The sequence below is a fragment of the Indicator indicator genome, chromosome 6 (genome assembly GCF_027791375.1).
Source record: "Indicator indicator isolate 239-I01 chromosome 6, UM_Iind_1.1, whole genome shotgun sequence".
Taxonomy (NCBI): domain Eukaryota; kingdom Metazoa; phylum Chordata; class Aves; order Piciformes; family Indicatoridae; genus Indicator; species Indicator indicator.
This window is the reverse complement of record NC_072015.1, coordinates 20,271,896-20,295,572: the sequence shown is the minus strand read 5'-3', so window position 1 is coordinate 20,295,572 and position 23,677 is coordinate 20,271,896. Positions and strand designations below refer to the sequence as shown.

The 23,677-nt window shown below is 37.8% G+C and overlaps 1 protein-coding gene across 2 annotated transcripts in view; it reads right to left on the bottom strand.

Annotated features, from left to right (window-relative positions):
• Positions 1 to 23,677, bottom strand: part of CTNND2 (catenin delta 2) — a 492,311-nt gene that overhangs the window by 54,166 nt on the left and 414,468 nt on the right. For both annotated transcript variants that reach the window (XM_054381916.1, XM_054381917.1), the window contains one exon: positions 16,248 to 16,398. In XM_054381916.1, coding sequence (XP_054237891.1) covers positions 16,248 to 16,398 — 151 coding nt within the window. The remainder of the gene's footprint in view (positions 1 to 16,247; positions 16,399 to 23,677) is intronic.

Genomic DNA, 23,677 nt, shown 5'->3' with positions numbered 1-23,677 from the left:
AACAATACAGAAAGAACTCAGAAATGATGAGATGAAGAGCAGGCTATTGAAAAACATGATAGCAGTAACATGGTGTCCCTAATAAAGTCTGAAGAGGTTTATAGTTGGATTTTTTTTTTTGGTAACATGTTAATACTTTGCTTCTATTAAAATGCAAATGTAGCAGTAAAATACGGTATATTTGTGCATTTTGTGGTTAACAGAAAATATCCTGTAGCAGAAAGTCTAGTGGAAGAGAGCTCGTAGGTCTCAAAAGTTTTGACATCAGTAAAGCCTACAAGAGCAGTCTCACACAACACTCTCATGATGAGAAAGTTAAGAGGAATTGGTGTGAATAGGATGAAAAATATTTGGAAGGTGCTACTCAGAACAGCCACCAATGTTTTTACATTGAAATAGAAGCATGTATCAAATGAATCCTGTAGAAAGTGTAAGACGTGTTCTGTGGTCAGTCTTCTGTCCTGGGTTTATATCCATCCAGTGTCATCATCAATGATATAGATGATGAAAGAGAGATGGATAGGGTCTGAAAAATGTTTGAGGACTGGTTTAGAATTCAGTTATCTTGATTTAGGAAGATGGAATTCATTATAGGCAAATGGATAATATTATACATAGCCAGGAGACAATCACTTGATGAAATACAGACTGAAGAAAAAGCTACTGATTAGTTATTCTGCAGAAAAACATCAGAAAGCCCAGGAAGATCATGAGATGCAATTCAAGATGGGTTGCTGTGAGAAAGACAGCTACACAGGAGGGTATTTATTCCTGGCAAAACATATGGAGAGTATGTTCCTCTGTGCAAAATTTATGGAGGAATGCCACAACTAGTCTGAATGCTTAACGTCAGGAAAGGTATGGACCAACTAGAATGAGTCCAAATGAAAATAACAAGAACAGCCAGGAAGATAGAACAAAGTGACAGCCTATCTCAGGTTCAATAATTCAACTACTCCAACCATACCTCTTCAATCTGCAAATATAGCAAATATTCTTTGTGGTACTGTACTGTAGTGGCATCATTCTTACTGCCTCTGTTGGAGGCTGCAGATTGAGATTGGACAGAAAAAGCCGGGTCCCTGATTATTTAGTCCCACTGTATGTTCAGTATGAGCTCTTCACATGGCCTACTTAAAGAACTGGAGCAAAGAAAATAGAAAATCAAGTGTACAAAAATTAGAAGATTTTATGAAACCATTCAGCTGGTATTTCTTGTGGTTTCTGTATTTATACTTGCAAGCTTCTCTTTCTGGACTTGAAATAGTGGTTCAGCTTATACAATTATACATTATTTATTCAGTCATGTCACTTAAGTGGTCAGTTAGGACTGAGAAATAGTTTACTCCAATGAGATAGTTTGGATCCCCAGGAAGAGGTTTGTTTTGCTGGGTTTTGGGGTCACAAAATGACAGAACCAGCGCCACTGACTTCAGTAATTTTAGTCCATGAGGCCCATGCATTACCAAAGGGCTAAGAAGCGTTTCACTGTTCTCTTTGACCAATTATATTGTCTCTGCAGAATTCAAGAGATTTCTTGCTCTATTCCCTCTGGAATGGCTCCTTGTGGTATAAAAATACTAACTCCAGTCTCTGTGGAGCTCAATATACCACATACTGTTAAATACACCTCTTCCTGTGGCTGCAACAGTGTCTGTTATTTTCCTTCTCATCTTCAAGTGCTGAAGGAATGGCTTTAGGCACAGCATTAACTTTACTTGGTTGATATTTAGGCTTGTTGAACCTGTACACTAAAGGTATCCATTCTACTGTCAAACTCAGGGAGCTGTGTGATTTCAAAACTGGTTGATGAGAACTGGGAGATTTTGATGGCAATGAGCTACATTTGTCAAGAGATTATGATTTGGTTTAGGACTTTCAAATATCTGCTCAAAACACCTCGCAGCACTAGTGTTAAGTTTTATTGTAAAGCAGTTGTAAGAAGGACTGACTGTTTTCTGAAGCTGTTATGTCCTTTAATGAGGTCTTTGTCAGGGAAGCTTTCTGAGGATTAGATGTGGACTACACACTGTCCTCTCTACAGGATCTGAGAATTGCTGACTATTCTGTGGTTGGAGAGGGTCAGACATAGAGTTAACTTCAGAAAGTGCAAGCTTGTCATGTGCTAGGAGAGGCAGGACACGACTATTAATTGTGTGAGGCTGTCTATACTGTACTGAAGGAATAGGAAGAGAAGTTGTAACTTGAGGGACTGCCTCACAGCACTTTTCACTGACAGGTAGATCCATTGATTCAGCACCAATTGGTTTTCCCTTAAAATAAGTGGTGAAATTCAGCTGATTCTGCAAATTTATAGGTTTAGTGGGCTCAGAATGATGGCTAGCAGGAAACTGTGCAGACAACTTATTTTCAAAACTCCTACAATCAAAGTATGAGAGCTGCCTCTGATAATACCCTTCATTTTCTTCAGGATTATAATGATTTGAAACCCTTGCTTGAGGTCTCTGTGGTTCTGGGACTCCATAAATATACTTCTTAGATGAAGTACCTTTCTAGCTTGTGAATGAGTGCATTACATTGGTTGGAAGATGAGGCAACATGATCTTGCAAAAGTAATGAACCACTTAACTGCTTGGAAAAAAAAATAGGTCCGAGAAAAGAAGTGAGATTGGAGAAATGTCAGATTCATCAGCCTGAGTCACCAGATCCAGCTCTCTGAATCTGCTTTCTTTACATTTTCAAACCACTAAATTCCGACATCTTTCTTTTCTTATTTTTCCTGTTGTCTGCTCCCTTTCTTTCAGGATCAGAAGCAGAAAGCGCTCCTCTCCACGAACAAGGGAGTATACTTTGTTCACAGCGTTCAGAGGACTTGGCAATCCTGGCTTCTGGGTCAGCAGTTTCTGTTGTCAAATGGAGTCAATGCTTGCACTGACCCACCTGTTCTGAAAGAGTTACACACCGAAGGGCTGATAGTCAAGAACACTGCTTTCCCAGCAAGATTAGTGTGTGAACACCTCACCTTGAGGCTGTTCAGCCTGGAGAGGAGAAGGATCTGGGGAGACCTTATAGCTTGAGGAGGGTAGATTTCAACTAGATATTAGGAAGATATTTTGATAGTGAGGGTGGTGAGACACTGGAACAGGCTGCCCAGGGATGTCATGGATGCCCCCTTCCTGGAGGTGTCCAGGGTCAGGTTGGATGAGCCTTGAGCACCCTGGTATAGTGGAGGGTGCTCCTGTCCATGGCAGCAGGGCTGGAACTGGATGATCTTTAAGGTCCCTTCCAACCTAAACCATTCTATGAATCTATGAACTACAGAACAAATTCCAACTTCTTCCAACTTCTAGATGTGACTTTGTTGTGTTTGCTTTCTAAACCATTTAATTCTCTTTTTTTTTACTAAAGAGGCAACTCTACAACAGTCTTCTAGCCACGGGGCTCCTAACTGCAATGCCTTATTAATACTGCCAGGCCAATAGTTACTGATCTCTTAAGTTTTAACTAGATTTTAGAATAAAAATGCTAATGAAATAGACAACATTGGATTTCTGTAAGAATGTGGAAATGGTTACAACAAAGCTAATCTCTGACTCTTAATCAATTTTTGTCTTATTTGAAGCTTGAACTAAAGGTGCAGTTCTTTTTTCTTTCTCTTTTGAATAACTTTGCCTCAGCTTTGAAGTCTCTGTAAGCTGAGGATAGCTTATCAGAAAAGTCCCAGTGAAAGAAGTATGCTTAAATAGGGCTACAAGTGAGTGAGATGAATTTCAGTCTCCCTAGGAAGAGGATGAGCTCTTGGGTATAAGGCATATGCATATTCAATCCCAAGGCAGAAGAATGGATTAAACTACAGTGGATAATGCACAAAAATCCATCCTCAGAACCCCCGTCTCAAAGGCTTTGCTTGGTATCTTGGATTGTTAGTGGTTCACAAGAGAGAAGGAGACATGCCCTTTTCTTAGGGGCTTGATTTAGATATTGCAGTACAGTATTGTACAATAGAGGATAACACCTTTAACTGCTGAAGACATAATACCTAAATAGGGAAATTATACGTGCTGTCTTGCCAGCTATCTGATATCATCATATTCCAGAGAAGCCTGCTTTTGTCTGGCTGAGGAAAGCAGCTTATCTGTTTTATTACTCTAATCTTCTAGTAAAGACATGAAAGAATTACACAAATGGTATTTTTTTAGGGAGGGGAAGAAGAAGGGGGAAGTTTTTTTAGTGATGTAACAACTTACAATGCTGCAATAATACTATAGTAGGACACATAGTGGCTGAATTCTAACAAAATAAAACAATTTTCAGTACGCAATTGTAAAGATTTATCAGAAAATGACCACATTTTGAGCCTCACAGGAACTACTGGACCAAGTCCGAGTTTTCCACCCCTCAGGCTGGCTGTCCACGTGACTTGTTTTGAGCTAATTTTGTTTAACAAAAGCTCATCTGTAATAGGAAAGAACGATTTTTCACTCACTGAGCTCATTTTGAGCAATAGGTCAGGCAGTGCTGACTCACACAAGTGGTTTGACTGAAGGTGTGATGTATTAATGAGAGGCCAGAGGGAGCCTCGGAGCAGGTATATCTTCTGCCACTAATGGCCTCAAGAATGAGGTACCATGTCCTGGGGGGGCAACTGTAATTTCCTAAACACATTAACTCAGTCAAGTGAGAGCTTATAATTTTAGAGTAAAAATAGAAATTCCACTGTTAAAAAAAGAATAGTTTTAAATAATATGCTTAATATTAATTCATTTATATTAAATATACTTAGTGGGGACAGCACAACGTTTTCAAAGGACCCAAGTGGCTTAACTCCATTTTTCAGAATAAATTATTATTTCCTTTTAAAAGTTTGCTTAGAGCATATATCATGACCAAAAAGAAAAATTCAGTTCTTAATTCACCATCAAACACTGAAAAACATCACTTTAATGTTATTAACATGATAAAAAACAGTTGTTCTTTCATATACTCTGCTCTTATACTTAACCAATTGATTTTAAGTAGACCTCACCATTGTTTGACATTGTTATGATGATTAGTACCTATGCAGCCTACTCCCTCCCCTGTAATAATGCTGCTTTGTTGCTCTGAGCTGAATCCCGCTTCTCAGGAATTTGGGGGAAAAAAAGTTCTTTTAGCTTCCATGACAATAAGATTAAGGTGAAAGCTACAAGATTTTATTCTGGTTGTTGCAATTGTATGCTATAATATCTGATTTTTTTAAATGAATGGAGTACCTTTATGAATGCATGTATACTTCCCTAACACAGCTTCCCTTTCTCTTTGGTTCAGGTGAAAGGCTCCATTAAAACATACACACATACAAAGACACACATATGTACTTTGTGTGTATATAATCACATATATAAATATTGTTATTTTGTGCCAGAATTACATCCAGTGGTAAGGTTGAAGAAAGTTATAACAAAAGAGAGAATGAAAATGTCTTTGGACATATGAATCTCACTTTGGACATCTGTCTTTCGCTAATACGAGAGATACTGTTTGGGTGTTGCCAACTACCTGATCAGGATGGAAACTGATGAGGTCTTCTACAAACAGCTGAAAGCAGCCTCACAATCACAGGCCCTGGTTCTCATGGGGGAATTTAATCACTCTAATATCTGCTTGGAAGGCAACACAGCCAGGCATGTACAGTCCAGGATGTTTCTCTACTGTATTGAAAATAACTGTTTGACTCATGTGGTGGAGAAGGTGTACTACTGACAAAGAGGGTCTGGTGGTGGACATTAGGGTTGGGGCCAGCCTTGGAAGCAGTGATGATGAGAAGATTGAGTTCAGGATCATGGGTAGTATGCACAGAACAAGTAGGATTGCAACCTTGGTGAAGAAGGCCAGCCATGCATTAGACAAGAGTCTAGCCAACCAACCACAAAAATGATTCTGCCTCTAGACTACATCAAGATTATTACATCCTGTTCTGGTTTCCTCAGTACAAGAAAGACATTGCAATATTAATGAAGTCCAATGGAGCCCACAAAGGCTGTCAGGGGACTGCAACACATTCTAAACAAGAATGGCATTTTCTGGGCCTTAAGGAGAGAGCTAAATGTTGTCTACAACTACTCAATAGGATGGTGTGGAGAAGATGGACTCATCTAAGAAAAAGAAGCAGAAGACACAAGTTGAAACAAAGGAAATTCCAACTGAGAAAATGGTAATTTTTACTATGAGGGTGGTCAAATAATGCAACATGTTGTCTGTGTCAATAGGACAAGTTTCTGAATGATCTGCTCTCTCTTGAGCAGGCAGTTAGACTAGCTGACCTCTAAAGGCCCCTTCCAAGCCTAATGGATTCAGTGAGACCAAATTCTGTTTCTTGTTGCACCAGCAGACTGAAGCTCAGTTAATTTTCTAGGCTTACATGGACTAAAAGGAGGTAAACTGGCACAATATCATCTAATACCCACATGAATTTTGTGTATCATGTTTCCTGACTGTCAGCCTAGACAGTTAAGGCTGCCTACAAAGACAAGTAACTTTTGAATGTTAGTGGTTCCTTCCCTGCATATAAACAAGGCAGATTTTATTTCCATTTATTTTTTAGGGCAGGGATACAAAAACTCCTGAAAATTTAAAAAAATCTCTCTTTGGAGGTGGCTCTCAGTCAATTTAAGTTTGTTCAAAATCTTCATTCTGGAGTATAAAAGGGATCATATCTAAAATATCCAATTATCTAGTTTCTTTTAAGAATTAAAAAAAAAAAGAAAAAGAAATGCTTTCAATTATATTTTTTATCAAAGTATTTTATTTGTTTGTCTTAACCTGATCTTCCAATTTGCACTACATGGATTATATTTCTACACAAAAAGCATGGGTTTAAGCTGCAATGCATATAAATGTTTTTTTTAGATCAATTCCTGAAGTCTGATTTATCATTATAAAGTATTATACATTATACATATATAAAATTGCTAACTCTAGGGGGTAGCCATTGTATCTTGATTGGCACAATCTCTTGCATGGCACAGCCACGAGAGGAAGCAAAAAAGAAAATGAAAAACACAGTAATACTAAATATTTTATCTGTAATACTACATTTCAAATAATTTCATACAGATGCTGTGGAGAGACCAGTGGGGCTTTGAAGATGATTCTAAGAGTTCTCTAGGCTTTCCCTAGGAGGAAAACAACTTTTTTGTTGTTGTTGTTTAATTGAACCCATGGAGGTATTAAGTATCAAAGCCTTACCTTATGGAATTATGATAATAAGGCCGCTCAGCAATTTGATTATTTACTCACTTATCTCAGATGATGAGAATTTGCTATCCTTTTAAAACTTTGTAACTGCATATTACAACACTATAATTATTCAATCCCAGTAGTTACAAGCATGCAACAGGAGATTCGGATTAATTTTTTAATTGCTTGCTATGTAGGGGTGCAAGCTGATTTTGTCTGAGACCTGTTCAACTGGTATCCAAACCAAGAACCCCAGAAATAAGCAGAAAGCTAACAGTGACCATGCTTTCAGCCAGTCCTGAATGGAGCCTTTTCAGAAATAACTACATGCATGTACACGTACAATATTAATGAGAAGATCCAAGAATTCATTTGTAAAGGCTTCAGCAAAATATCATTAGTCTGCTTTCTGTAATCAAAAGGATATTTGAAGTTTTAATAATGCTATCTCAAACAAGAGCCTTTAACACTAAACCCCATAATAAATTATGGAAACAACTAGTGCATTACTCAGTTCTTACAAGCAAGCAAATCCTACATCAAAGTACTTGAAGAAGAATTACTCTGTAAGAAAACAGCAGCATTTGAAGATGCCATGCAGAAACCATGCGATGGCCATGCGACTGAGTTTTCTTTCTATAGCTGCCAAACACTAAACTAACACTGAGGTCACCCATATTTTAGCACAGAACGCAGTCACCTGTGTATAGTGGGGCAATTGATAGCAACCAGCAATGTTATGTAAGCACCTAATGGTCAGAAATGTAAAGAAAAACTAAGTTCAATTTAACTGCATTGAGATTTAGTCAGAATGCCAACTGTGTCACCTTTGCGAGGGTGTTTGGGTTTTGTCCTTAACATCCTCCTTTTCTAAGTACTCACTACTCTGAAATATGCAGAAGACAAATTTGGGGACACTGGCATACATGACTATGTCTTAAAATCCATATCCAGGGATGGGGACATTGTGCACCACCACTTCACCTGTCATCAGCTAACCTGAGAACTAGGATTGTGCATGATTTTGAAAGAACAACTGCACAGAGAAAATGACTACTCATATACCTGGAAGCAATCTATAGATAGATTAAATTTAATTGACACACATTCATCCTTTTTTTAAATTTAAAATTTTCAATTTCTCAGCTCCTCATCCATGATCCTTTGCATCTAGTGCCCCTGCCCCAGCCCAGTTCCCAGGATCTTCATGTCTGTGAAAAAAAGGATGCTAATGAAATCCTCTATTGAATGCTACTTCACCTGCCATGTTTTATCACCAACATGTCAAGAATAGGATATGAGTTCTAGTCTCTTCAAAGAAAAGGGGCTTTTACTAAAAATGCCCTAAATTTCTATCACTTGAAAATCACTTAAGTTGATAAACATTTCAGATGAAAAGGTTATTTTGCATCTCACATATCATAAAACTAGCTCTCTTTTCTACAAAATGAAGCTGATACTGAACAGGATAGAAACATCTGTTTTGATGCACATATCTCTTATTGAAAGATTGTCATAAAACTTGGATTTTCAAAACTGTTTCAAAGATTTAGGGTAATTCCTCATGGATTTATAAGTACTTTTAAAATTACTTTGGCAGTTTGAGACATTTGCATTTCTACCTTTGTATGCTTTATGGAATATGCAACTAAGTTATCTGCACTTTTTAGATCAGAACACTGACAAGCAACCCTTCTCAGCATGAACATATTGAGAAACAGAGATGAAAATTAATATTGAATTGTTTGAAACATCAATCTTCTGACTAAGAAAAGTAGAAACAGAATTTAATTGCTTCCTATGATGTGCAGAAGAATGGAACCAAACAGAAATTGTTTATCTCCAAAAAAAGTAGGGTGTGGGTTGGGGCACTTTCTTACGTGTGAAATGCACACCAGTGAAGTGAAAAATCCATATCCATTGAATACTTGTTGGGTTTTGTGGTGCTTTTGGCAGTCACTGAACTTAGGCTTTCCCAGGTCACCTCTGCAGGATTTTGAAATTGTTATGACTTGTACTCAGTGTTTAGTCTTAAGTAATATTGAAAGTGAATACGAACTTATAAAATCTACAATAAAGACTTTATCGTTTATAAACTTTAAAACATTATATGGCATTATTTAAAATTACTGCTGTCATACAGATACACTTTCATGATGCAATACTGCAGAAGATTCTCTTGAGACTTTGGAATTTAAAATAGAAGTACTGCCATTTTCCAGGCTTCTCTAGGGTCTCATACATTACACCACAACCCCCAAGATATTAAGAAATGGAAGCGGGAGGAACACCTAGAGGTGCCATTTTCTCTCTTTTGCCCACCACAGAAGCCAACCTGACCATCTGAAACACCACCTTTTTCCAAATGGTTTACAGTACAGAAAAATCCCTCCAAATCTAGACAGCCATACTTAGGCAATATGGAAGTTCAGATGTAAAAGACTTAATTTACTCTTGAAACAGCTTGATCTTGACTTTGATAATAAAATGAAAATTCAGTTTTACCAACCCTGGTTTTCTTCCTAAATCCCTTCACTTGAAAATGTTATTTAATAAGAAATGACTGAGGAAGGAAACCTTTCCTAACCTCTATAACTACAGGTCTGCTTGTCAGAAATATATTTGAGATAAACTGGAGCAGAAGGCAATGCACAAGTGGCTAAAGGCACATAAAAAGTCAAAATCTCGTTGACACAATGCTTTTACGCTGTAATGGAAAAAATACTCAGCATTTAAACTTTTACCAGTTTAAATTTTCAGGTATCTTATGAATAGAACACTAGAAACCAGGGAGTTTGAACTTTGCCATAGAGGTGTTATAAAACATCAAAGCTTAATTAGGCATTATCACCTTAACTAACATCTTTCTTCTGGTGGTAAGGAGCAGCAGCTATAAATGCATGACCATATCTTCCATTTCCTAAATCAACCTCTTATTCAGGTATCTGTTTATTGAAATATAGGTTTTAGACAGCTCAACTATTAAAGACAACAAATGAAGTGAAACAAAAGTTGACACCAATTAAACAAACTGCAGCATGTATGTAGTCTTCACCTTCCTCTAAACAAATGTCTACAATTCCTGATTAATGCTTTCTGGCATCTTGTGCATTGCAAATTTATGTCAATTTAACATTTCAGTAACCAAGATGCCTTGTAAGTCAATTAAAAATTGTCTCCTTTTCAGATCCTTACAGATTTATGTATGAGAAATTCAGAGGCACACACATTTAAAAAGGAGAGAAAACTGCATCAAGACACTCTTAAGTGGGATGAAAGTTACATACTCGATTCAGTCATGTCCCAATCCATCTCCATATTCTCTATCCATGTACAGTACTAGGACTTAGAATTTCTTAGAGCTGCTCTTCTTGCAACTACAAAACTGAACAATGTTTTCACTTTGATTTATTACTAATACTGAAACAAAGTTGCAGTCTTAAAATGTGGCCATATTCTAGGAGAACCCCATGTAGTTATTTACGTTTTAGAAAAGTCATGTTCTACTGTGAGAATGCAAACACTTGCTACTGATGCACTTTCAGCCTAACAGCTGAAAGAAAATGTTTCCAAATATAAATCAGTATCACACTTTGAAATACCGTATCTGACCCTGCTTTAAGTCCAAGGCTGGGCACGATGACTTCCTGAGGTTCCTTCCAACCTGAGTTACTCTAACAGTTCATTAGAGTTCTGAACTACTGATACAGATTTCAATCAAATCTTCTTAAAATTAGCAATACAACTTTGAAACAAACACCAGTTATTTCAAGCTCCCAAACAGATCCACGTTGGTCATGAGATGGCAAGGCATACCCTCTGTGGAAATATATATACATTCCCTAGAATTTTTTAATGCTCAGCAATGGTGAGAGCAATACAGGGTGAGATTCATTGTATTGCATGATGAGTGAAATAAATCCCTTTCTAGGAGTCTCTCTATATCAGTTAACTATAAGAGAGTCCGATATAGGTATCTTGTATCAGATAATGAACTTTTAGACATCTAGCAAGATTAAGCAGGCTCCAATACACATTTACAAACAATTTAATTGATATGCTATCCTTGAATTTTGTGTCTATTTTATAACAGCATTACCAGCACATGAATAATGGATTGAGAATAACTCAGTATTGACACCTTGTAGCCCCCAGCTCAGGCATGATTATTTAAAAATGTCCCCTAAAGCAAGCCCTGTTTCAGGACTTGATTCAAAACCTTGTGAAGGCAGCAGAAATTTTACTGATAACTTCACTTACCTGACTCGTGCATTTACAGTGATAGCAGGATGTCTTACGTATTGCAACAATTCAGTTTATCCCATCAAACTCCCTAAAATTTAGAGCCTGAACAGACACATGTACTCTCTAACCATTTTAAGGGAAGAGATACATGAGGATGTGTCTTTTACACAGGAAATGAAGTCAACAAAAAACTTTAGTGTAGTTGTCCTCCTTTTTTTTTTTTTCTCAAGTGTGAGTGGTCAAAATACTTCCAGTCTTTAAAACCATCTTTAACTTAACTATAAGAATTCAGGCCAAGAAGCCATGAGAAAGAATGGTGCTCTTGAATTACTCCTACAATATTTCTCTCAGTCAACATTGACTCAGAATAACATTAATAACCATTTTCAGGATAAGAGAAAACTCTTAGAATCTTAAGCACAAAACTGTGCATCCTAAATGTTACAAATTTTATTTCCAATTCTGCATTCACTCCAAAGCCCTTAGTCTTTGGACTTATCAGTACACAGTATGAAATGCAATACTAATACAAATTCCAAACTGCACTTCAAGAGGGCAAGTTCTGTATTGTACATATTCTGCTGTACAGGAATAGCCACAAATTTCTCATCTAGGTCAGCTTCAAAACTCAGCTTAACTCTTCTGAAAGACCAGATACCGCACTTCAAAATGCCACAATAATTGCAATTTAAAATCAAAGGTAAGTGTCATGTATAGACAATGCAAATGCAAATTTTGGGAACAAAGACTCTTTCTTTAAAAATTTCACTGACAGGGACAGTTTGTACCTGCTTGTATAGGCAGAATAACAAGTCACATAGTTTTCAATTAACTGTGAATTTAATACTCTCTTTTGTTAAAGAGGTCATGGATGGCAGCAGAGAGCAAAACTGCTGGCTGTTTCAGATAAAAGAAAGATGAAGCTGGCTCATTCCCCAGAATCAAATGGAGAATCTTGGTTTGGAAAGCCTTCTCACATGCAGAGTGGTGAGAGGGAATAGCAAGAAAGGAAGCTGCTGCACCAGTGTTGGCTGGGAGACTCTAGGGAGGTAAAGAGAGTTTGTTTAAAGTGGCAGGTAATCCTCAAATTAAAAATTACATTCCTGAGGGAGAATAATGCAATATCCTCAAATTAAGTCACTTATATAGTGCTGAGAGACACAGAAAGGTGAGTTGGTTATTCTACTCCTCCTTCCTTCCCCTTTTTATTTTGTGAGAGAGGGAAGGGTAAAGGAAAAAGGATGGAATTGGGGAAGACATAGCTGCACAGAGGTTATCAACAAAGCTCTTGCAGTACCTATGGGGGAAAAAAAGTAATTTGCCTCTATCTAAAGGAACATTCAAACCCAAAAAGTTTGTGATTTTTGGCCAATTCAGAGGCATCTAGTGGGGATGGGGATAGAAGCTAATGGTCCTGTGGAGAAGGTGATGATGAGGTAGAAACTGATTCATCAAAGGAAAGCAAGCCTTCAAAAATGCTTGCAGAGCACATGAGAAGAAGGAGGAAGATGCTGAGATACCAGAGGGACATGAGTGTTACGCAGCTGAGGTTGCTGAAACCAAAGATGGACAAAGCAGGCAGTATCAGTAGTGGGTCTTTTCAAGATCCACAGTATCGCTTTTCTCATCTGTGGCACTGCTGAGAGAAAGAAAAGGCTGATAAACCTTCTCATGGAGGGCACTCTTGGGAAGCAACATAGAGTGGGTACTATATCATGCAGATGAGGATCCTGAAAGGCAAGTGGAAAATGAATGTGATCAGACTGTATCCAAGAATGTAACTGAGCAGTATGCCCAAGAGAGGAAACCTAGGTGTTGGATTACCTAGTATGACTACTTAGTAAACCAGGTTTACCATGTATTTGTCTGAATGTAGTTTAATTTTGGGAAGGAGAAAGACAAATATGCCTGCTGTCTCAGCCTGAAGACACATGGCACAATGCAAAAGTGGCAGAGAAGGAGAAAAAAGAGGGTCTTTTTAAGGATACAAAGCATACCTGAAGTGAAACCCAGGAAGAAGACCTCAATATAATTTAAGAAAATGCTGTTTGGCTTGGATAAATTAAAAGAGAAGCCTGGCACCAATCCTTAGCAATATAACAACACATTTCATAGCTTTGTATGTAAAACAAAACAGATTGGTCAATTCAATGAAGTCTAGAAAGAAACTCTGGACATCTGAAGAAAAAGAGTGGTTTTGTTCGTTTTGTAATTCTGTACAGGTGAGCCTGAATTTTAGCAAGCTTTCTGATATATTTACCAGATGTCTCAAGAGTGATTTATGGGATGCTTGGCAGCAGCACAAAGAAATATTTCATTCTATGGCCCATTTCAGTAAAAATTTGTCAGCCAGGAACAGAATCACAGCACCACTGAAAAGAAAGCTTTGAAGATGTATTAAAAATCCCAGCCAACTCAATTTGACTTAAGAAATTTTACTATGTGTGTCTATCTATCTATCTATCTATCTATCTATCTATCTATCTATCTATCTATCTATCTATCTATCTATATCAACAGCTGGAAAATTCATCTATAAAAAAGGTTATCTGAAGAAAGGAAATTCCAGTGAATGGGATAGAGTTGGTCTCTGCAAGAATATGATGCACAAACAAAAACTGCAAAGAAGAAATATAAGCAGGATGTCAGTTCTGCTTAGGCAGAAAGATGATTGAGTGACTAGCCTGAAAAAGCCCCTTGAGTCCTCCTTTCCAAAACAGCTAAGGCATTGTAGAATATGTGAAATCCTGATATTCACAGAAATGGACTCCCTACAACACGAGTTGAAGTCCTTGACCACTTCAGGTGTTTAGCATTTCTGAAAATCAGTGTCATGATATGACTTATTTGCTAAAAAAAATTCAGGAACAAGAGAAATAATGACTGTTATTACTGCTGCTTTGAAGTTCAACAATGAAAGCCAAAGAAATTAACATATAAAGATCACAGCTGAAATGGTACAGGAATTATAGTCATAATTTCCCTGTCGCATCGGCATGTTTGGACTTTAAACTACAGCAAATTTGTATTGCAGTTATGAAGTACAATTCTGCAACCTGAGCAGCACTGCACAGCCATTAGAAGTTGGCTACATAAATATATTTATGAGGCATTATTTTCAACAGACTTTTTCCACTTTTTAAAAATTCATCTTTATATCACATGTTCTTCAAGAATGTAATAAAATATTAAAATGTTTAGGTGGTGCAAACTTATTACGCACAATTTACCTGTATTTTGATCAGCCTGTCACACTAAGCTCAATTTCACATTTGCAGGTTTGGGAAGGAAATAGAGCTTTCAATTAAAAAATAAACATCAAAACACAGAAAAGGCAACCATGTATAGTCTAATTCATGTATATACTCTGCATATTCAAGTGCTAAGAGTTTTTTGTGATATCAGTAAGCAGAGGTAAGAGATTATAGAAGATGACTCAGTATGAATGCGGTTTGTGAAACCTGTAGATGAAGTGCTACAAATAAAGGAACAAGATGTGAAATAATAGACTATGACTGTAGACTGAATGTGGAGGTGGGATCATGAGACTAAAAAAAAAATAGTTTAATGTTATATGGCCTATTATACTTGCTTCAGTAGTAATTTCTACTTTATAATTCCTAGAGAACAGAAAAACACTAAGAACATATATGTAATGTGCTGCTTCCTGAAAGCTGAACACATTACATAGAACAAATCTAATTTCATGCCAATTTTATCAATTATAACATGAGCAAAAGCTGAAAAAGCAGGCTAGTCTTGTAGATAAAGCATCATTCTTGAGTTCAGTCCTGGGGCACTCACAACACATTTACACTATTCACCAACCTTTACCTCTGTTTGCTTTACAACATTTTGTCAGTGACATCTCTTTAGTTAGTATAATTCCTGAAAGGAGTGATTGCCTTGCTTTAACAACGTATGGAGCACTGCTGTAGTGGACCACTACCCCTGAGAAAGCACTCAATACAAACAATAAACACTGTAATCAAGTTATCCATTTGTGGAATTCTATAATTAGGAAAAGAACTATGCTGTAATGAGAAATTAACGAGTTAGCAAAAATGAACAAAAAATATGCTCTTAATGTACAGAAGTTGAAAAAAATTTGTCATGACTGTTGAAATAGTTTGAAAGCAAGGAAGTGATCACTTTTCAGCGATAGAACATGAAAATAATAGTTCAATGATGTGATGTGTTTGGATGAATTGCGGATATAAAGCCTAAATAAAATCAAGAAAAAATAATCCAAAAGACCCAAGATGATTGCTTACCATACCATCAGAATTCAGGGGCAAGAATGATTCATGAAAATTATTATCCTCTTCCTTAACTGCACATGTGTTTGTGAATCAAGTACCTACCTGTTCTCTTGCTGGACCTACTAATTGGCCCAGAAAAACTCATAGAACCATCTTAAAATCTTTGTGACTTGTCACTTCATGACCCCAAAATCACTTGCAATCTGAGGATTAGGAGTGGCTGCTCTAATTAGAGTCTTGATCTAGAAGATACCAGTGCTACTGCCAGCCTAGGAATGAAATGCTAAAGCAGAACAAAGCCATTGCTTTTCTTTTGGAGATTACAGTATGACAGATCACGAAATACTGCATGACGTTTCATTACTTTAACAATTCCTTGCAGCACAGCGCTAAGCTATCACATAAAATCTGAATACAACACATTAGAGAAAGAATTAAAGAAATTGTGCTAGAACTGTGAGAATAATTGTTTTCATTGTGCTCATTCTGCTGTAAACGGGAAAAAAACCCCCACACATCACAAATCCCACAGAATATATAGATTGTTTGGAGAGAACATACCTATTAACTCCTTATTTCTGACATCTAAGGCCATGTTTCGTAAAGCTGTAGCAACTGCACATACCACACGGTCATTGTCTATTCGAAGCAGTTCCACCAGGATTGGCAATCCTTTTTCTTTGCGGACAGCAGCACGGATGTACACTGACCACTGTAAAGACACGTGCAAGAGCGTGAAGAGGAAAATGAGAAACACTACCGAAAGCAAGGCATCTGAGGTTGCAACAGACACAGAGCAGCAAGTGAAACACCTAGGCAGATGTAAACTCAAAAGAGGGGAAATAATTTCACTTATGATGCTAGGCAACTGCTTGATTTGGAAATCTGCACTAATCTGTTTTCTGGTGTCAGAGAAATTAAATGATGAATTGATTTTACTCTTGGCACACCCAGTTATCTTTGTACAGCCCAAATATGCAGACCACTTGCTTGCATCAGCATTTCCTATGCAAAATCTAATGATGCTTTTGCACTACTAAACCAAAATATTTATTACAAAACATGTCCAAGAGGTCTAAGTATTTCTTTGTTATTGCCATAAGAACTATTTGATCTAAACCCACAAAAATACTGTTATGATTGTTGACTTGTTCAAAAAGAGGACAACTTAATGTCTGGTTCTGGCATCTATAGTGGTGTCATGAGTTGAGTTGAATGTGCTGCTGATATTCAATACCAAGCTGCTGTCATGCCAGCTTCAAAATGAAAGTGCTGGTTGAAGCAAAGTATCATGGGGCTTGAAGTTTAGATTGCAATATGAGAGGCTTCCTGTTGCTCTTGCTGCTTTTGGTTTCCAGGGTTTGGGGTGTTGGGCTTTTCCCAGTGGGCTGGCTGGGGCAGGGATGGTGTTGCTGGCTTCTGCTGCTGCTTCTGTATTTTGCTGTGCTTTTCTGCAAATAGGCTGAGGCGACTGTGCATTGCATTATCTCATCTCTAGTAAAATATCCCAACTCTATCTCAGCCCAGAGGTTTTTTTGTGTTGGTGTGGGGAGAGAAGGAGGTTTGTGAAAGCAGGCTGTGTTAACCCAGGACAAGTGGTCCTAACCAGAAGGAGTTAGAGATTCACATAGGTGCAGGTATGTGCTCTGCTGCGCTACATGTGCCATACCACAAGACATACCCAGCAGCTAATCATATACAAGAAGCCTCTAGGCATCTCCCATTTGGCAGCTGGTCGTGTCAGCACTAGCATGCCTTTATCTCAAAGAAAAGCAATTGTCTTCATCTCAAAGCAATGCACAAGATTCTTGTGTCAATATCCTTTTAGAATTGTTTACTTCTAAGAAAATCCTTTAGGACCTCTAGAAACTATCATGCCAGCGAACCTCTCCGTGGGTGAGATCTGTGCAGTGTGCATGCTTAGGATATCTACCCAATGCTGCACAGATTAAATATACTTTTTCATCTCACTGTTGGCTCCGGAAGTTGGAAAAAACATAAGCAAGACCAAAGCTGTGACCTTGTGGTTTTAAGATCTATGGGCATTGTCAAATTTGAGATACTTGGACACTCGCAGGATGTGCAGGTTCTCTCAGCACAGCCTCCTCCAAAACAAGCCATCTGCTAGGTATATATTCCTTCCCACATCTTGAACTCTTCTCTGGAAATTTCATAAAGTTCACATTCATGCTCCTTGCACTGATATTTGAAAGGAATTTACTGAAGCAGAGCTTCTCCCTTCTTTCAGTGCTATGGCATAGGTACTTATTGTGCCATTGTACCTGGAAGGTGAAGACAAAGTTCTGGAAGGCCTTAGCCTTAGAAATACTTCAAATGTTTCAGGAACTAGGATGAAAAGCTTTAGGATTTTCAGATCATGACAACCTTTCTCTTCTGACAAACCTTCCTTAGATAAAAAGAACTTAAAGAACAGTTACATCACAATAGCATTGCTCCATAAACAGAGTAAAAAAAAATCCAGGAAATAAAGCATTAGAAAAAGATAAGCACATTCACTGTCAGCAGACCATGCTTAACCTCTGTGTGTGGCCTTTAGTTACCACAGTAGAGTGCTCACTTTAAAAGCTAGCATCTTTTTATACTATAGACAGGTGTCCTGAATAGCAAAAGCCAGAAGATATTTTAAGATAAGAACATTAGATATGGAGAAAGAAAAGGGCTGAAATGTTGCAGTATCTGGAGTGCAAATTCATTCCAGGTGACATCATTCGGGGAAAATTTGGGAAAAGGGGAAAAAAAATATTCAAATAACATTATTTTATTATTTCTTCTCTGTAGTAAATATGCATAACAAAAGCAAGCTGGCTGAACTTCACTGCAGATGAAAAGTGATAATGGTGATGATAAGTTTTCAAGTCAGGTAAATGAGACATGGGGTTCTCGGCATCACTGAGCACAGTAATATAACATGTCTAAAACATGAATGCGTATCATTTTCTGCAGCAAAGCAAATAGCTATTAGGTGAGAGAAGTTGTAGCAGGATTCTTGATTGATCTGATTCTATGCTCTCTTCTCCAGCCTCATCTCTAGAACCAGTGTATAGGATGATCATCAGATTAAAAACTAAAACACATTTTAAGGATTTTCTGAGTTTAACAGAAAATATGCCTTGATTTTAATGGGATATTAATTACAAAATATATGAAGAAAACACTAAATTAATCTTCCTAAGCTTCCTCTTTTAAAAACATGTATTTATGTGCCTGTTAAACATATTCTCGCCTGCATCTGGGAGTACTTAAAGCAACAGGTCTTTGCACTTAAGAATTCTCATCACTGTATCTCAGGGGAGGTCTCTGTTGCGTCTGCTGCCATTACACGGTGACTGTCACAGTGACAGTTCATGGTAGCAGTGAGACTATTCTGAGAAACAAATGAGCCTGTCCAGTTGAGATGAGAGGTCAAGCTAGCAGACAGTATATTGAAAGATGCTGTCATTCTCTACAGAAGTCTGTCACAGAGGTAGCACCTCCAATACGAATTATGTAGGGAATCAGTAGGGGTGTTTGATTTTTTAAAATAAATATTTGTGTCTATTCAGCATCAGAGAGAATCTAAAACGATCCCATAGATTATTCACTGTATTATAAAACAGTCCACATTAAAATCTCAGTAAGAGTTTTCCTTTGATTATTTTTAGTTGGCTACCAAGGGAAAACACAAGTATTTGTTTTCTGAAACCTAGGTTTACAAGAGACTTCTTGCATTGCAGTATTTTCATCATGCATTCCAAAACAGAAGTTTTAAACAAACAGAGAAATGTTTTCCTTTAACCCTAAGAAGAGGGAGAAACACTGAAATAACCGAGAATGAAAAAAAAAAGAAAAGAAAATACAAATTCCTTACTGAAAAAATGACATGCAAGCCTCCAGCATCTGTAACGAATCAATTAGTCTGATCACAACAGTTAAAAATACAGCTTCAAAATTTTCATAGGGGAAAAAATACAGATATAATGTTTTACAAATGGTAATATGCACACACATACATAAAAGATGGGAGAAAGAGAGAAAACTGTGTACAAAACCTCTCCTCTCCCTCATGCATTTCTACCCCCCCTCCCAGCTCTCCTTTTTCAGAGGATGTCATCCACTTTGGGAAAAGTCTGCAGACTCCTCAGTGTGTGATTTGCTATCATTTTAATCTGCATTTTCAAGTCATGCACCTTAGGTGGAAACACAGAAATGTCTATTAACTGTTTCAACAGTCTCTAGAGAATCTTCCATGTAGAAAGCGATAAAGAAATGTCTGTGTCTTTCCTTAAGCTGCCAATTAGGACAAATCTCTGCAAGCAATTATGCTTCACTGTGCAGATTTCAGTAACGCCCAAATTGAGATGCCTCAAAACAGCAATTTTATTCTCACACAGAATGTAAAAATTGATTTGCTCTTGCGTACACTGATGATCCTTTTGTTTGTCTAAAGCCATAGTGAAATGTGTCTGCATTTACACGTTGCAGGTCAATTGCTAATATGAGCTCAGTGAAGTATGAAAGAAAAGTATGAAAAATCATAAAACAGAAGAGACAAAGGGTTTGTTGCCTGTCAGTAGGTAAATGAGGCACTCTGCCAATGTGTTTAATCATCCTGTTACTCTACAAATCAGTGGAAGCGTCAATGATCAAATAATTGTTCAGTTTGTAAAGAGAAAGGGCTCCTGTGGGAACAGCAAACACTTTAGAGAGAACAAGGAACCACAAACTGAAATAAAATTATGACTGTTCCATCAGATTGCTACTAAATTATCATAGACAAGCACAGGAGCCACAATGTGTGCATGAAGACTCTTTACAGATAAATGAATTTGGGGGGCATAACTACTATACATCACTTTGAAGGCATTTAGTGCATCTCTACGTCCACTTTCATTAGTAGCTCCCTTTCAATTTCTGTAGTAGTGATTCAGTACAAAAATACAGTAAACCAGAAAATTATTTTTTAGTTTGTCACAGTATTATAAAGGATCCCTTCCAGAGCTGAATGCCTGTAGGGCCTAAGATTACATTAGGCTGAACTCAATGTAAGAGTAATTAACCTAGATAAAACTTATTTTTTTTTCAGAATAATTGAAAAGCATTTAAGCAATTAATTCATTATAGTGTTTCAAATGGTTTTCTTTATTCTCCTATGAAGAATCACTACATAGACCAAGCTAAAAATGAAGACATTTCCCTCACAAAATGAAAAAGAAAATACACTACCAAAATTCCCCCTTTCCCTGCAATGAATATCAACACTGCATACACTTGATATTTTGAATGGATTCACGATCCTGCCATTGACATCAGAGTTACCAGAGTGCCTCCAAAATATTTCACCATCACATACTTCAGTTTTGACTAGAATTTGGATTGTGTGGTACAGTTCAACACTGTGACTCAAAGACCATGGGATATTGAATATTAAAGGAAATTGTTGAGACAAACTACAAAGAGCCAAATTAGGGTAGCATGCAAGAGAAAGCAAACTACATTATCCACAGAACCAGGAAGACTAGAGAGACTCAGAATTTGCTAGGAGAGGCTTAGAAAAGGACTGTCTGCTAATAGAGCAATAATTGACCATGGAAGAGAAATGCATGTTGAATATCAAAGATCAACGATTAATCGATATTCCTCTTTGTCTGATTATACTCAATGTAATATGCGTATCAGGCACCTCTCCTGTTCCCCAAGATTTATCAAAGATGATGGAGAGTGGTCTAGCAATGACTTCCACCAGCGCCCTTGGCAGCTGTGGGTGTATCTCATGAAGACCCATGGATTTATGGATGTTCAGATTGCTTAACTGATCCCTAACCCAGTCCTTATCAACCAGGGAAAATGCCTCCTTTTATCCTGACTTGCTCTGGGGCTCCTGAGGACAGTCCCCAGAAGTACAGACAGAGACAAAGAAGGCATTCAGTAGCTCTGCCTTCTTGTTATCTTCTGTGACCAGGGCACCCACCTCATTGCCTCTAGTGTTAGTTTTGTCTGCAATGTATTTAAAGAAGCCCCTTCTGTTACCCTTGACCTCTCTTACAAGGTTTAATTCCAAGGAGGCCCTAGCTTTCCTAGTTGCCTCCCTGCATTCTCTTACAACAGTCATATTTCTCCCAAGTGGTCAGCTCCTCCTTCCATGATTGGTAGATTCTCTTCTTCCACTTGAGTTTGCCCAGCAGTTCCCTGTTCAACCATGTGGGTCTCCTGGCTCCCTTTTTTGATTTCCTACCCATTGGGATGCTCTGATTGTGAGCCTGGAAGAAGTGGTCCTTCAATGTTAGCCAGCTATCTTGGGCCCCTTTACCTCATAGTTCCCTGTCCCATGGGATCTCTCCTAGCAACTGCCTGAAAAGGCCAAACTTGGCCCTGCTGAAATTCAGTGTCAGTATTCTGTTCCTACCACACAGGATCCTGAACTCCACCATCTCATGATCACTACAGGCAAGGCTGACCTCAACCTTCGCTGCTTCAACCAGACCCTCCCTGTTAGTGAGTATCAGCTGCAGTAGCGCTCCTCTCTTAGTTGGCTCATCCACCATTTGCATCAAGAAGTTATCCTCAATGCACTGGAGGAACCTCCTGGACTGTGGATGGCTGCCTGAGTAGGCCTTCCAGCAACTATCTGGGTAGTTAAAATCCCCCATGAGAACAAGGGCTTGTGATTGCGAGGCTGCTGTCAGCTGCCTGTAGAAGACTTCATCAACTTCCTCATTCTGATCAGGTGGGCTGTAATAGACACCCCCAACAGTATCACCCATATGATCATATGAATGAAGAAACAATTTTTAAGCCTTTGCCAAAACTAAGAAATTATTCTTGTGGTGACAACACTGTGTTTCTAACTCCATTTAGTATAAAAGATGACATCGTAGGACCAGAGGCAATGGGAACAATCTGAAATGCAGGAGGTTTGCATAACATCATGAAACGTGTTTTCACTCTGAAGGTAACTGAGAACCAGCACAAGTTCCCAAAGAGTTTGTGGAGTCTCCATCCACAAAGACATTAAAAACACTGTCTAGACATGGTCTTGGGAAACTGTCTCTAGGTGATCCTGCTTGCCAGTGGTTTGGACCAGATTACTTCCAGATTCCAACATCAGCCCTTCTGTGATTCTGAGTTCACAGAAACAGGTATTGAAGAAACATCTCTGGTAGATAAACTGACATCGTCCTAAATTTAGTTGATAGACATAGTAATAGACAGAGTAATATACAGAAATCCCAGTCTCTCCGTTCTTCCCGAGAGGGACATTTTGTTCAGAAGGGACATAACCTTGGATTCTTGACATCGTTAACTTTAGAACATTTTGCACATAACTTTTTACATGCTCAGTAGATTTAATGTATGAACAGCCTATTGACAAAGGTGACAATTAGAAAGAACTTTTCTATTCCCACCATCTAAGGAAAAATATTGATGCCATACTACACATAAGATCTATGGAGATTTCCTTTTACACACTTCGTTCCATACCTTATAGATTTAATTTTTTTTTAATTCAAGGTATTAAAATAAATTATATGAGGTTGAAGAATGGACTTTAGGTTTGAAGAATTACAGTGACAGAAATTTCTTAATAAGCTGGGGTCTTCAGAGTACAGAGAGAGCACACCTTGTTTTAATCTGTGCATTTTTGCCACAAGTGGCAAAGAAAACTAACAGAGCTTGCAATGAAAGTCAATACCTAATCGGAAGTAAAGAATCCACACTTTTTTTCCAAAGTCACGTCTCAAGCCCTATTTGCTCAGTGAAAGCTCTAGCTAAGATTAATGAGGAATTAATTTGCCTTGATTTTTATTTCATATTACTAAGTGGCATTAAAATACAAGTCCATATTAAGCATAATTAGAAGGAGTCTACTTCTGGAAAAACAAATGGATCTTGCAGTAGCAATGAAAGAAAGCAAATCCAAAGCAATGTCTGTCCTTTCATATGTTGTTCCTTCTGCCTGTAGGAAGTTTATGATACAGTTAAATTACACTAGT